General features: G+C 40.5%; 1 protein-coding gene across 9 annotated transcripts in view; it reads left to right on the top strand.

Moving 5' to 3' along the window:
- Positions 1–13,089, top strand: part of Unc13b (unc-13 homolog B) — a 198,288-nt gene that overhangs the window by 121,483 nt on the left and 63,716 nt on the right. For all 9 annotated transcript variants that reach the window (XM_036177284.1, XM_036177285.1, XM_036177288.1 and 6 more), the window contains 2 exons: positions 884–1,198; positions 3,174–3,264. In XM_036177284.1, the coding sequence (XP_036033177.1) occupies positions 884–1,198; positions 3,174–3,264 (406 nt within the window). The remainder of the gene's footprint in view (positions 1–883; positions 1,199–3,173; positions 3,265–13,089) is intronic.

The raw sequence follows: 13,089 nt of genomic DNA on the forward strand, positions 1-13,089 counted from the left end.
ACTGGTCTGCCTTTCTTGCCACCTTCCCAGTTATTCTCAGCTACAGTAGCTGTCCCTCGTTACAGGGAACACTTATTTCTATGCATGGGAACTGAGGTGATGGAGAGAGGACTGAACTGACCTCACTTCACAGACAGAGATAACTTTAGTATAGTTCTGGTCTAGAGGAGTTGGACTTAGTTCACTTCATGCATAACTGAGCCTTGACCTGAGAGAGACTCAGCTACAGATAGATGGATGGATTTATCTTAGGGATATATCCCATGCCAGTAAGGGTATCACTATTGCATTTGTGTTGGTGAGACCTGTGGAATTCCCCCGAAGAGTTTCATAATCCTGGTCTTTATCTCCTAGTGGCTTCCACACTTCATTCTGCAGACTGAAGGAACATGTCTGTCTGCTTTGCTAAGGCATAGGCACACACATAATTACAGAGGAAGCATTAAGGACTTCCTTTTATTAAATAATAGAAGGGGAGTGGAGCCTATTTACTGGACTTTACTATGTGGAATTTGGAAAACTTTAATCACAGCCACTGGAAAAGTTTCTTTAGGAGACTTAGTAAAGAATTTCATAAGCAACAGGCCACTTTACTGTTAGGTAAAATATTCTGTGAAGTCAGGCTGGAGTCATAGTGTAAGTGGTGTCAGAGAGCTTAGCATGTCGTCTTTTTTCTTTTTGTGGTTGTGCTGAATGGCTAGAATAATTTTTCTAGATTGAAATGTTTGCCCTTGCTTCCCAGGAACCTCCTGTTTGTGTGTGTGTGTTGGGGGTGGGGGCGCGTTGTGCTTCGTGCAATTATTAGTTCCCAGGTGTGTCTGTGTTTGTGGCCTGGTCCTTGGTTTGCTTTGTTTACTGATGTGTTTTCTTTTCACTCTCACAGCCCTGCCAGCAGTAGTAGGCACGGCTCTTCCTGTAATGTGAGTCAAGGAAGCTCTCTGCTGAGTGAACTGGACCAGTATCAGGAGCAAGATGATGACCGTCGGGAGAGGGACTCCATTCATTCTAGCCATAGCTATGGCAGCCTCTCCAAAGATGGCCAGGTTGTTTTGGGAGAACAAGAGAAAGCCTTGGACGTGACATATGAATCGGAAAAGGAGAAAACAAGTGAATCCAAGGATGTGAGAGAAGATACCACAGCCCACCCTCCTCCAGATCTGGTGCTACACAAGGATCACGTCCTAGGACCCCAGGAGAGGTAGGTGATGGCTAGCTCACATACTATCTGTTGTATCTCTTATTGAATACAAACACTTTTCACTTGTTTCTTGCAGCTAGGTAGGTTGGGGCCATGGCAACCATGGTCAAGTTGGTACATCTTCCTTTGATTTTTGATATAATTCCCAAGATATTTGAAGGACTTGTGTTACTGAGATACAAGTTCACCAAGACTTCTTGGGGCTGGAAGAATGGCTCAGAGGTTAAGAGCACTGACTACTCTTCCAGAGGTCCTGAGTTCAATTCCCAGCAACCACATGGTGGCTCACAACCATCTGTAATGAGATCTGGTGCCTTCTTCTGGTCTGCAGGCATACATGCAGACAGAACACTGTATACATAATAAATAAATCTTAAAAAAAAAACAAAAACGGTTGGGATTTAGCTCAGTGGTAGAGCTCTTGCCTAGCAAGCACAAGGCCCTGGGTTCGATCCTCAGCTCAAAAAAAAAAAAAAGACTTCTCGAGTGTGAAGTCTTGACCCCACAGATGGTCTCTGAGTCTGAAACTGGGCCTGAGCCCCACAGATCTTTTAATAGTTCCCATTGCTTAGGGTTCCTTGGCTGTATCCAACACTATTCATATTTTAATTTCTTTTGCATACATTGATATTTGGTTTTGTTTTACCCTATTTGAGGAAAACCAGAAAAGAATTAGGGAAGAACTGACAGATTTAATACATCTTCCTGTAATTAAATGCCACAGTACATGGTTTGACATTTTGGTATCCATAAGAAGAAAATTTTACAATTTATCTTTTGGTCAAGTACAGTGTGTACCTGTACAATTCAGTACTCTGGAGGGTGAAACACAGAGTCAGGAGCTTAAGACCAACCTGAGCTACACAGAGAGACCTTGTCTAAATACAATGTCAATAGTAACTAAAAGCAGCCTTTTAAAGAATCATATAATAAAGTTTAGTATAGAGTTTGAGTGTTCTTTCTATACCCTGAGCTATCCTGTTTAGAATAGCTGAGAGGTTTGGGCATAGTAAGTCTCGTAGTTTTAGTATTGTTGACATTTTATTGGAAAATAATTATTATGGGAAACTGTTGTATTTGTTTTAAGCACTTGTTTGCTTATCAGGCCTCTACACAGTAGATGCTAATAGCAGTGTCCAGGTGACAACCAGAACTCCCTAGACACTATCAGATATTCTCCCAAGGACAAAATCTTGCCCCTGCACCCATTTGTAAACCACTAGGATAGAATGATAAGACTCTGGCTTAGATTTTCAGACTTCTAGATCTCATCACAGAACTAAGAGACCAGGAAAATGAATGCCAGGTGGCTGGATGAATCATATATCTTCCTGAAGATTGTTATAAAGCTGTTTTCTCTCTTCCCCTATTTTTTGCTTGTTTTTCTTTCTTTTTATAAAATAAGGTCTTACGTTGTAGCCCAGGCTGGCTACAGACTTATAACTCAACCTCCTGCTTCTGCCTCCTGATTGCTGAGATTTCAGACATCTGTTATGGTTCAGTTGATAGTGAAGAGGCCCAGGAGACTAAGGTCTAGACCTGGTCCTCCTGGGTTGATGGCCCACCAAGAGGTTGGTTCTTCATGGACCTTGAACCTGATGTTACTGTTGTCAGGGCTGAGCTCTTGGTAGAGAAGTGAAATACTTCGCATGCACGCTGACTCATCTCCCTTCTTGTCTCCGCTTAGGTTGTAGTTGTCGATTTCTGCTCTAGAAGTTCACTCAGGGCCCTCGCCTCTCAGTGTCTGTGCATGAACAAAGGGGAAGGAAAGAGGGATGAAAAGGATTGTCATTTTAGAGAGGAATTGTTTTCAAACTCGGTGTTCAGAACTATGCTGTTTATGGCCTGAATCACTAGCCGAGTGTGGGCATGAGTACAAAAACATTTTATTTTAGATATTTGGCAGTTTTGCCTTGAATATTGTCACCTTGTTGCCTCTGCTATTTGCAAGAAATATTCTTTTCTTTGTTACAAGTCTTCCCGAGGAGAATGCATCTTCACCATTTACCCAAGCCAGAGCACACTGGATCCGAGCAGTTACCAAGGTCCGACTCCAGCTGCAGGAGGTAGGAAATTTGTTCCAGTAATGGTTGGGACAGTTTTTTCCTTTGAAAAGTTTGGGAGACATATGGTGCTGGAGAAGCTGTCAGTGATTAGTCATCTTACAGTGTGCTTCTGCAAATGCATGGCAATTAAGTTAGGCCTTGAGAGATGGGAGGTGGCCTGGGCTTTTTCTAGGCTGCCTAATGAAAATCAATTAGGCCTAGCATGTGGGAGTTGAAGGTAGGGTTAAATACCCACTTTCTCTACTCTCTTCTCTTCAGGTTAATGTTCCAGTAAGGAACAAGACCTCTTCAGTAATTTGTTGTATTCTTTATTGGCCAGTTCAAGTACCACTGACTGATTTTACACAGGGTTGGAAATAGGGTACAGACATTTTTATGGGAAAATTGGGGCCCCAATATAAGGCCCAAAACATGGACACATTTAGATCTGCAATGAAGGTCCTGGACAGATGGCTCACTGGGAATAGGTACTCTCTGTGCAAGCATGGAAATCTGGGTTTGGTTCTCTGCACCCATGGCAAAAGCTGGGCATGGCTGCATGCATCTGGAACCCCAACATTGTGAGGGGAGGTGATAAGGAGAGGATCTTGAGGGCTTGATGGTCCCCATCCTATTTCCAGATCCTGTGAGAGACCCTGTCTTAGAATAAGGCAGAGATTGGTAGAGCAGGACACCTCACTTCCTTTGGCCTCCATGCACCTGTATACATTTGACCACACACAAAAACACACATTGGAGTCTGGAGGGAGCGAAGGAGATGGAGAGAAGAGGAGGTGGAGAGAGGGGAAAGGCAAGAGTGGACGATCTAGGTAGGTTTTATTGCTGTGGTAAGCACCACGGGAAGGAAGTTTATTTTACCTTACAGTTTAGAGTACTTCATGAAGTACCGACAGGGCAAGAACCTGAGGTGGGAACTGAAGCAGAAGCCATGGAGAAACACTGCTTACTGCCCACGGCTCCCGTGCCTGGCTCAGCTACCTTTCTTGTACAGCCCAGGACCGCTTGCCAGGGGTGACGCCACTCCTAGTGAGCTGGCTCTTCCCGTGGCAATCATTAATGGAGAAAATACCCTATAGAGCAAAGTAATGGAGGCACTTTCTCAATTGAGATCCCTCCTCCCAGATAGTTTGGTTTTAATTGAGTTGACATAAAATTCACCAGGACAAAAGATGAAGTTTTTTCACTTTTAGCATTAAAATTTCCTCTTAGAAAAACATGTTCTTAGCTGTGCATCCTAAGACAGGTAGAAGTGTTGTGTTTAAATGATAGCAGTCACTAGTGTAAAACTTGGCAGATAATAAAAATTCAAGTGTGCTCACATGTGTCCACATACCCTTTAAAGACTAATTTGAAACCTAAGTGAAGTTGAGAGAGAGCCATATAATTTGTATCCTTTCATCACATGCTGCAGCTGCCACCATTTGACACTTGCTTCATTGTCCCCTCTATTATGACTAATCTCAGTAACTTTAGAGAAGTTGTAGACAAGAGATTGTGCCACTCCTAAATATTCATATTCTCCTCTAAAAGGAAGGCCACGCTCCTGAATAACCACACTCGCACTATCCAGAGGAAACTTGCATTATCACGAAAACACTGGCATCAGGACACCATGCAAATTTGCCAGCTGCCCCCGAAGGCCTCTCTTTCCTTTCTGATCCAGAATCCAGTGGCCACTTAATTGGTGTCTCTTGTCTCCTTCAGCTTGTGACGGTTGTCAGTCTTTGTTGTCCCCCAGTTTTAAATAGTGTCAGCTTTCATGTTGTAGCATGGGTCTACTCTGTATCTCCTCATGTTAGGCTCAGGCCATGCTTTCTTGATAGAAATTACAGAAGAAGTATCTACTGTGAACCTGTCCTGCCATATCTGACACTAGCCTCAATATTTGGTTAAGTTTGTATCAGTTGCGACCCTTCACTCTGGGCTCTTTCCCTTTGTGGTGGGAACCTCTGAGACTGTGGTGCTATCTTGTTCCTCATCAGATCTGTATCTTCTAGTGATGACACATGTCTGGAGCTACCACTGTTGGTGGTTGCAGGTGCTAACTTAGTTTCTACTGTTCTTTCTACAGTGAGGAGTATAAGGAAAGTTTCCTATCCACCTATTGATTTAATTCAGTAAGACTCATATGTTATTTAGTGCACCAATTGTAATATATCATTATCATTTATTTTGATAAATTATTCTAGTTGCCCCTTATACACCATTATATACATACATGCACATACATACACATGATTTTGTGGATTGCTTTTAAGTCAGGGTCTCAATATATAGCCTAGGCTAGCTTGGAGTTCCCAAAAGTTAGCATTTCATGATTCACCTTAGAAAACTACAGAGAAAGTAACTTCTGGCTAGGCTCAGCAGATAAAACCTGATAAGCTGAGTCAGGATCCACAGCATGGAAAGAGAGAACCAGCTTCCACAAGTTGTCCACTGACGTACACACACCTACACACATGCACACATGGTTTTGTGAATTGTTTTTAAGGCAGGGTCTCTCTATGTACCCTAGGCTAGCTTTCTGCTTAAACCTCTGGAAAATACTGGGATTGTATGATGTGCTATTATATTCAGCCTGAAAAACATAACATTTAAATTTTTAAACATTTTAATGATTTTGGTTCTTTGAATCAAGGCCAGGCTGGCTACGAACTTATGCTCTTCTTCCACCAGCCTTCTGTGTGTTGGGACTACAAGTGTGTACTACCATGCCTGTCTGAAAAATGTGTTTTTCTTATCACTAATAAATATTCTTAGATGTCAGCTATTAATTTGTTAGGCTTTTTACATTTTAATTTCCTTGATGTCATATGTTAATATAATTGTATGTAGATATAATTTTAAGTGAATAATGTGTTTGGATAATAAAACATTGGGAGGCTAGGTGGTGGTGGTGCACGCCTTTAATCCCAGCATTTGGGAGGCAGAGGCAGGTGGATCTCTGTGAGTTTGAGGCCAGCCTGGTCTACAGAGCGAGATCCAGGACAGGCTTCAAAGCTACACAGAGAAACCCTGTCTTGGGGTGGGGTGGGGACCAAAATACTGAGAGTCTGTCAATCTGGACTGACTGATGTGAGAAAAACATATTTTAACTGACATTTGTAGGGTCTATGTCATAGTGCTGTTTTTATTTTGAATGTTTTGAAAGTAAAAGCCTTGAAATTCTTACTATGAAGTAAAAGCATCTTTTCTATGTCAATGAAAACTTGGAATGAGAATAAGAATACATTGGTTATGACATTAAAGAGACAATTATTGAAAATATAAAACAAAAACAAAATCAAACAAATTAAAAACCACCCATAAATTGAAGCTTGTAATTGTCTGTTTATCTTGAATTAAGAGCAATCACTATGTAATTGAGTGATAGTTCTTAACACAGAGATAGCTGGCCATTGTTTAGTCATGGCCAAAAGGGGAAAGAAAAGCTGGAGCTTAAAATGTGTTCCACTTATGCTTCAGATGAGCTTTGTTGACAGAGTGGATGAAATTGTAAGGCAGAATGAACACAGCACCAAGAATTTTTTCTCCTGAATTATCAAAGTTCATCCTATGCCACCCTGTACCCTCTGCTGAAGACATTAATTTTTGTTAGTTATTTATCATGGTAGTCTCTTTATGTAAGTGTAAAATCAAATATCAAATTCTACTTTTCCTTTCATATAAAAGGCCATGATATAGTGTTTATTGGTCTAAAGCTCATGGTGTGCACGTGGGAGAGTGGGGTCTGAAAATGAGGGAGACTAGTGTCTGGTGCAATAGCCAACTTTATTCAGAACGTGAGTCTATACTCTGAAGATTAGAAGAATCACACGAGTAAAGTTCTCATGAGTCCAAGCTGTAGACAGTCACAAGGACAAACAGCACGTGGCAAAACATGTTTTTCATAGAGGCATGTAGACAAGTAACAATATCCAGTTGTAATGAACAATCTAAAGTGAATTCATTCCTATCTGATACACCTGAGAGGGGCATGAAAGCACATTCCAAGAACAATTCCATGTTTTTGAAGACATGGAGGTCACAAGACTCTTGGTTTTGTTGTTGTTGTTGTTTTTTTTGTTTGTTTGGTTTTGGTTTTTTTGAGACAGGGTTTCTCTGTGTAGCTTTGGTGCCTGTCCTAGATCTTGCTCTGTAGACCAGGCTGGCCTCAAACTCACAGAGATCTGCCTGGCTCTGCCTCCTGAGTGCTGAGATTAAAGGCGTGCACCACCACTGCCTGGCTAAGACTCTTGTTTTCTTGGAGTTTTCTTATAAGCACTCAAAATTCCCCTTGCACAACTGACTCCATTCTCGGACTGTGTTCCAACAGTATAGTATACACATGAGAGCACCTTTTACTTTTTCACTAGAAGATCCTTTTATTTATAAGCTCTCTAAGAGAACTTTTCCTTTGTAACAGATGAATACTATTCCACTGTGTGACTGCACTGCAATTATCAGTCCTTTGTGGCTGTTCCTTTTGAGCGACAAACCATGCTGGAAGGGAGAAACCTTTTATGTTGGTCATCTCAACATGTGTGTGTGCATCTGTAATTTCAATATACATTACCACACTGTTACTTCTTCAATAACTTACATGAATGTCAGAGGTCTGCTTTAAATTGTCTTCTATAATCTGGGCTGATGGCGCGGCCACTGTTGGGAACATGACTAGTTGCAACTATAAAGGGAAAGTAAAGATGATAATTAAATGAGAATGTAGCAAATGACTCTACAGGTCTGCTTCACACAGATTACACATCTCTCTTGCTCACATTGGCCATGCCAGAAGTCTGAGGACATTTGTTAAAGGCTTTAATGACCACCCCAAAAGGCCTCTGCCTTCCATAGGGCATACTGGCAAATTAGTCCCCTACCAGTCATGCCAAGAGGTGTTTCTCTTTCCTAACTCACCAAAAGGGTGATTTGTCAAAGTTTTGGGGTTTTGGTATTCTTCTAGGTTGTAGTATCTTAGTAGTTTAAATTTATGTTTCTTGCCAATAAAGTTGAGCATTTTCTTACATAGAAAGGCTAATTAGAAATTATTTTGTGTGACTAATCTATTCTTTCTCCATTTTTATTGAGTGTTTTATTTTCTTACTAAATCCTCTAGGCTTGTTGTGGTTTAGGGAACTTAACTCTTGGTTACATGAGTTGCCAGTCTTAGTGTATCACTGTGAGGAAATGTAAAAAAATTTAAAGAATCATGTTTTTCTAATCCAGAAAATAAAGAGAACATAGGATCTTTCTCTTAGCATTGTAAATTATCCAGGAGAGCCATGACTTTAGAAAAGAATATCAGGAAAGAAAAAAATGTACATACTTCATGGCTCCACATCATCTCCATGACACAATAAATTCCTTCTGGTCTACCTCTACACAGTTCAAAGTGTGATTCATGGACCAACACAACCTGGGAACTGTTTGATTTTACTCTTTGATGAAATAAATACTAAAATTGGAAGTGCATCTTCAGAGGCAGTTTGAATTGCCAGGACATGAGGTACTTCAAGGCCCTGTCTCATCGAACAGGATATGAACGAAAACTATCAGACCAGGACATTGGAAATGAAAAACCAGATCCTTAACAAAAAGTACTTTGGAATGCATTAGTTGATACTTGTAAAACATGGAATGATTTATTTTCCCCAAATCCTCAGAGACTTTGCACTTGCTGTTTCTTGTGCCTGGAATTTTTTCTTAATTCATCTTGCTAGCTTGTTATCCCTGTCTTTTAAGACCTAGCCTGAAGTGAAGTGTTTGGAGAAAGTTTCCATACTGTGAATATCTATTTAAGAATTGACACCCCTCGTGAGATAATGGGGTTGTTATTTGCTGATGTGCCTTCTCTTTTTAAAAACAAACTTGTGGAAGGTCCTGGAACGTCAGGGAAATACTTTTTTGTGTGATATTGCCTGATATAGAATAAGGCAAGGAATGTCTAGCAAATCATTTGTAGTTATTTAACTAGCTGAAAATGCCCATCGTTTCTCCAAATGCCTCCATGTGTAAGTTTCTTTTCTATTGTGATAAAGTACTATAACCAAAGGCAATTTGAGGAAGAGTTTATTTGGGCTGTGGTTGCTTCCAAAGGTCTAGATAGATGTTGAGGAAGGCATGTTGGCTGGAGCAGGAAGCTGAAAGTCATATCACAACCACACACAGGAAACAGGGCATTGAGAGTGGGCCAAGGCTGTGAACTCAAAAAGCCCAGTGATGTACTTCCTCAGCAAGGCTCCCTCCAGTCCAGCACCACCACCTGGGGACTTAGTGTGTAAGTATGAGACTGGGGGGACAAATCTCATTCAAACCACCACAGTATGCTGCCTTATCTTCTAATTCATCCTGTTTCCCAAGGTCCTGCCGATAAAGTTAATAACAGCAAAATATTTACTACTCATATCAACTGTTCTTTCCTTTGTGATACATATTGTAAACATAGGCTTTTTTCTGTCCTACCCCATCCCATAGCCGTTTCCAAATAATCACTCAGAGGCTTCTATTAATTATATATTTGGTTGATGGCTCAGGCTTACTACTAACTACCTCTTACATTTAAGTTAACCCATTTCTATTAATCTTTGTATTGCCACGTGGCCTGAGGCTTATTGGTGCTCTGGCATTTTGCTCCTTCTGTGTCTGCTAGCATCTGCCCCTGACTCCACCCTTTTTCTTCCTGTTTCTCTGCTTGGATTTCTTGCCTGGCTCTTTCCTGCCTTGCTATAGGCCAAATCAGCTATTTTATTAACCAATGGGAATAAAACATATTCACAGCATACAAAAGAGTTAGCCCAAAATAACTTAGTTAGACACAAGTTTACTGACTTTTTATAGTATTATATATAGGATTGTAGTATGAGTAATTCTTTGTTTTTTTAAGCTTTTGTAAGCTTTATTCTGGGTTAGCAAATGTTTTTGAAAACCTCACTTGATAGATTAACAATACCCTATAATATGAGTGTTCCTTAACAATTCTTTCTATTTTGTCATGAATAAGGTTTTAGTAAATATTGTCATAGAAATATATTTTCTTTTCTGTTTATTTTTTAACTTACCTTAAAATATTCAAGTAAGTGGTCAGCTAAGGAATATATATTCCTTGATATATATGAATTGATGAATTCCTAAATTTATTTCAGAAAATATTTTCTAGTTTGTGCTTTGAGAGTCTGAATGTGCTGGACTGACTTTGAGTATTAACATTTTTGTCAATTTGACCAAAGAATGGTAACTGATTTTTTAAAATTTACATTGTTGTTTGTGACTTGAGTATTCCCATAAGTTTAGAGTCATTTATACTAAGTTGTTATTTCATTCAACAGATTTTGGAGCACTACCACAGAAAGCCAGCTACACTTAAGACATTCCTATAAAATTGTCAGAGACTTAAGGGATTGATTATTCAGGGTTCCTTGTGTCCTCTCAGTCCCTGCACATCTGCACTTAATAACTGTTGGATGACATTGCTGGTGCTGACGAGGCAGGAATGTTGGTAGTGTGGGTGGGAATGGTATGAGTTTGTACCTTATTTGGTTTCGTGGCAGAAGACTCTGAGGGAGGAGGTGAGACTTTTAGCTCTAGAAACAGAGACTGCGGTGGCAGCAGGTGGGTGGGTGTTCCAGGTGGAAGGGACAGTAGAGGAGAAGGCATGGAGGCAGGCCGTGAGGAAGGCTTGACAGGAGCTCTTAGGCTGCTGAAAGCTGAGAAAGGCAGGCCTTGGGAAGCAGGCACAGAAGTGAACAGATAGATCAGAAGGCCTACATTCGAGTGGAGTTGTCCCAGGAGACACAGGTCATGGCAGGGCAGCCTAAGAGCTGGGTCGGCAATTTCTCAGGGAAGTCCCTAAAACAAAAACGAATTGGTTGAGTGCTGCCAAGTTCTGGTCCCACTTGTCATTTTCCTCCAAGCAAAGAAGCTTCTTTGTCTCATAATGAATCTCTAAAAAAGGTGGTCCTTGGGGAGACAATGAAGAGCCTCAAAGAGAAGTGGGCCTTTGGGGACCCTTCGCTTAGACTAAGTAGCACTAGGAAAACACTTTTTTTCTTCTTTTTTTTTTTTTTTTTTTTTTTTGTTTTTGGTTTTTCGAGACAGGGTTTCTCTGTGTAGCTTTGCGCCTTTCCTGGAACTCACTCTGTAGACCAGGCTGGCCTCAAACTCACAGAGATCTGCCTGCCTCTGCCTCCCGAGTCCTGGGATTAAAGGCATGCGCCACCACCGCCTGGCGAAAACACTTTTTATAACCAGGGTTTTCTCTGGTCATGGCTGCCCGTCTTAACTCCCGTTACCTCAATCTTTGCTCTTTGATGAAGATCACTAGTTTCTTTTCCATTTCAGATCACTGAAAGGTCACAATATTTAAGCCTTCCTCTGACCAGTAAATACTGTTATTGAAAATTGTTAACCAGGGGATAGAGAGATGGTTCAGTGGTTGAGAGCACTGACTGGTCTTCCAAAGGAACTGAATTGGATTCCTAGTACCCATATGGCAGCTTGCAATTCTGGGGCACTGCATTTACATGGTACTCATATATAAACACAGGCAAAACACCCATATACATAAAATAAAAATTAAAAATTGTTAACAATTGTTTTAAGTAACTGAGTTGTCCTTACCTGATAGGAGAGACCAAACCTTATTTTTTCTAGCTTCTAACCTTGACTGCAACCTAGCTGTTCTCTCAAATTCTCTTTAGTGGAGATCATGCCTTCATATTTGTCCCATGTTTCTAGACCAGGAGTGAAGCTTGGTTTTCATTGGCTTCTTCTGCCACTTCCATTGGCATGCCCTACTCTTACCTTCCTAATTGCAATTAAATTGCAACTTTTTCACAATCCTTTGCTTGCTTATTAAAAATTCTAATACCTATATTTATAGTTTGCATTTTACTCTCAATTACTGCCATAATAATTATCATAGTAACCACATTGAATACTATGTCTCAGGCATTGCTAGTTGTTTTACATCTATTACTCAGTGATTGCCTCACAATAATTCTATAATTTATTTAGGCTTAAGTTATTAGCACCATTGAACTGAATGGCTAATTGACTTTGTGTGTGTGTGTGTTCCTAAATACTTAAACATGATCTGCTCAGTCTCTATACTGTTAATTGTATGTATATGTTTTCAGGACTGACCATTTGGTGTTGGATAAGCAATTGGTGTACTTTTCCCTGAGAACACTTTCTCCTGCTCTCAGCATTCCCTAGTGGCCTGTAGTTCTTTGTGTAGGTTGAAGCCTCCTGGGCTTTCCCAGCCTCTTTAAAGGTAGCACGCTTATCTTCCTTGTCCTTGTTCTGCTCCTGTTCAAGCCGTGCATGCTGGTGAAAGTTTATGGGTGTAGCTTCTGCCGTTCTTGGAGACACAGTCTCACAGCAAACTCCCTGTTCCTCTGGCTTTTACAATCTTTCTGCCCCCTCTGCTGTGATCCCTAATCTTTAGGTTGTGTGAATTGTACTATAGTTGTATTAGTTGGAACTGGGCTCTACAACTCTGTATTTGATTGGTTGTGATTTTCTTTAAAGGTCTCTGTTTCCAGAGAGAAGTGTATTCATGTCTTAAATTTTGTTTATCCCATCATGTGTGTTTGTATGTGTGCTTATGCATGTACATATAAACACTACATTTTTATTCCTCTATTAATAGACACAAGTCTTCTGGCTTATCAAGGTAAGAAGTCATTCAGGGGCTGGAGGGATAGCTCAGCTGTTAAAGGCTAGGCTCACAACCAAAAATATAAGAAGTCGTTCAGGACCATAAGTAATTTATTGCGAAAGTAACACTTGTAGTGAAAATAGTTAGCCTTGGACTATAAAGTAGAGAGTAAGCTGTTGAGTTAG

Source organism: Onychomys torridus, chromosome 2 (genome assembly GCF_903995425.1).
Source record: "Onychomys torridus chromosome 2, mOncTor1.1, whole genome shotgun sequence".
NCBI lineage: Eukaryota > Metazoa > Chordata > Mammalia > Rodentia > Cricetidae > Onychomys > Onychomys torridus.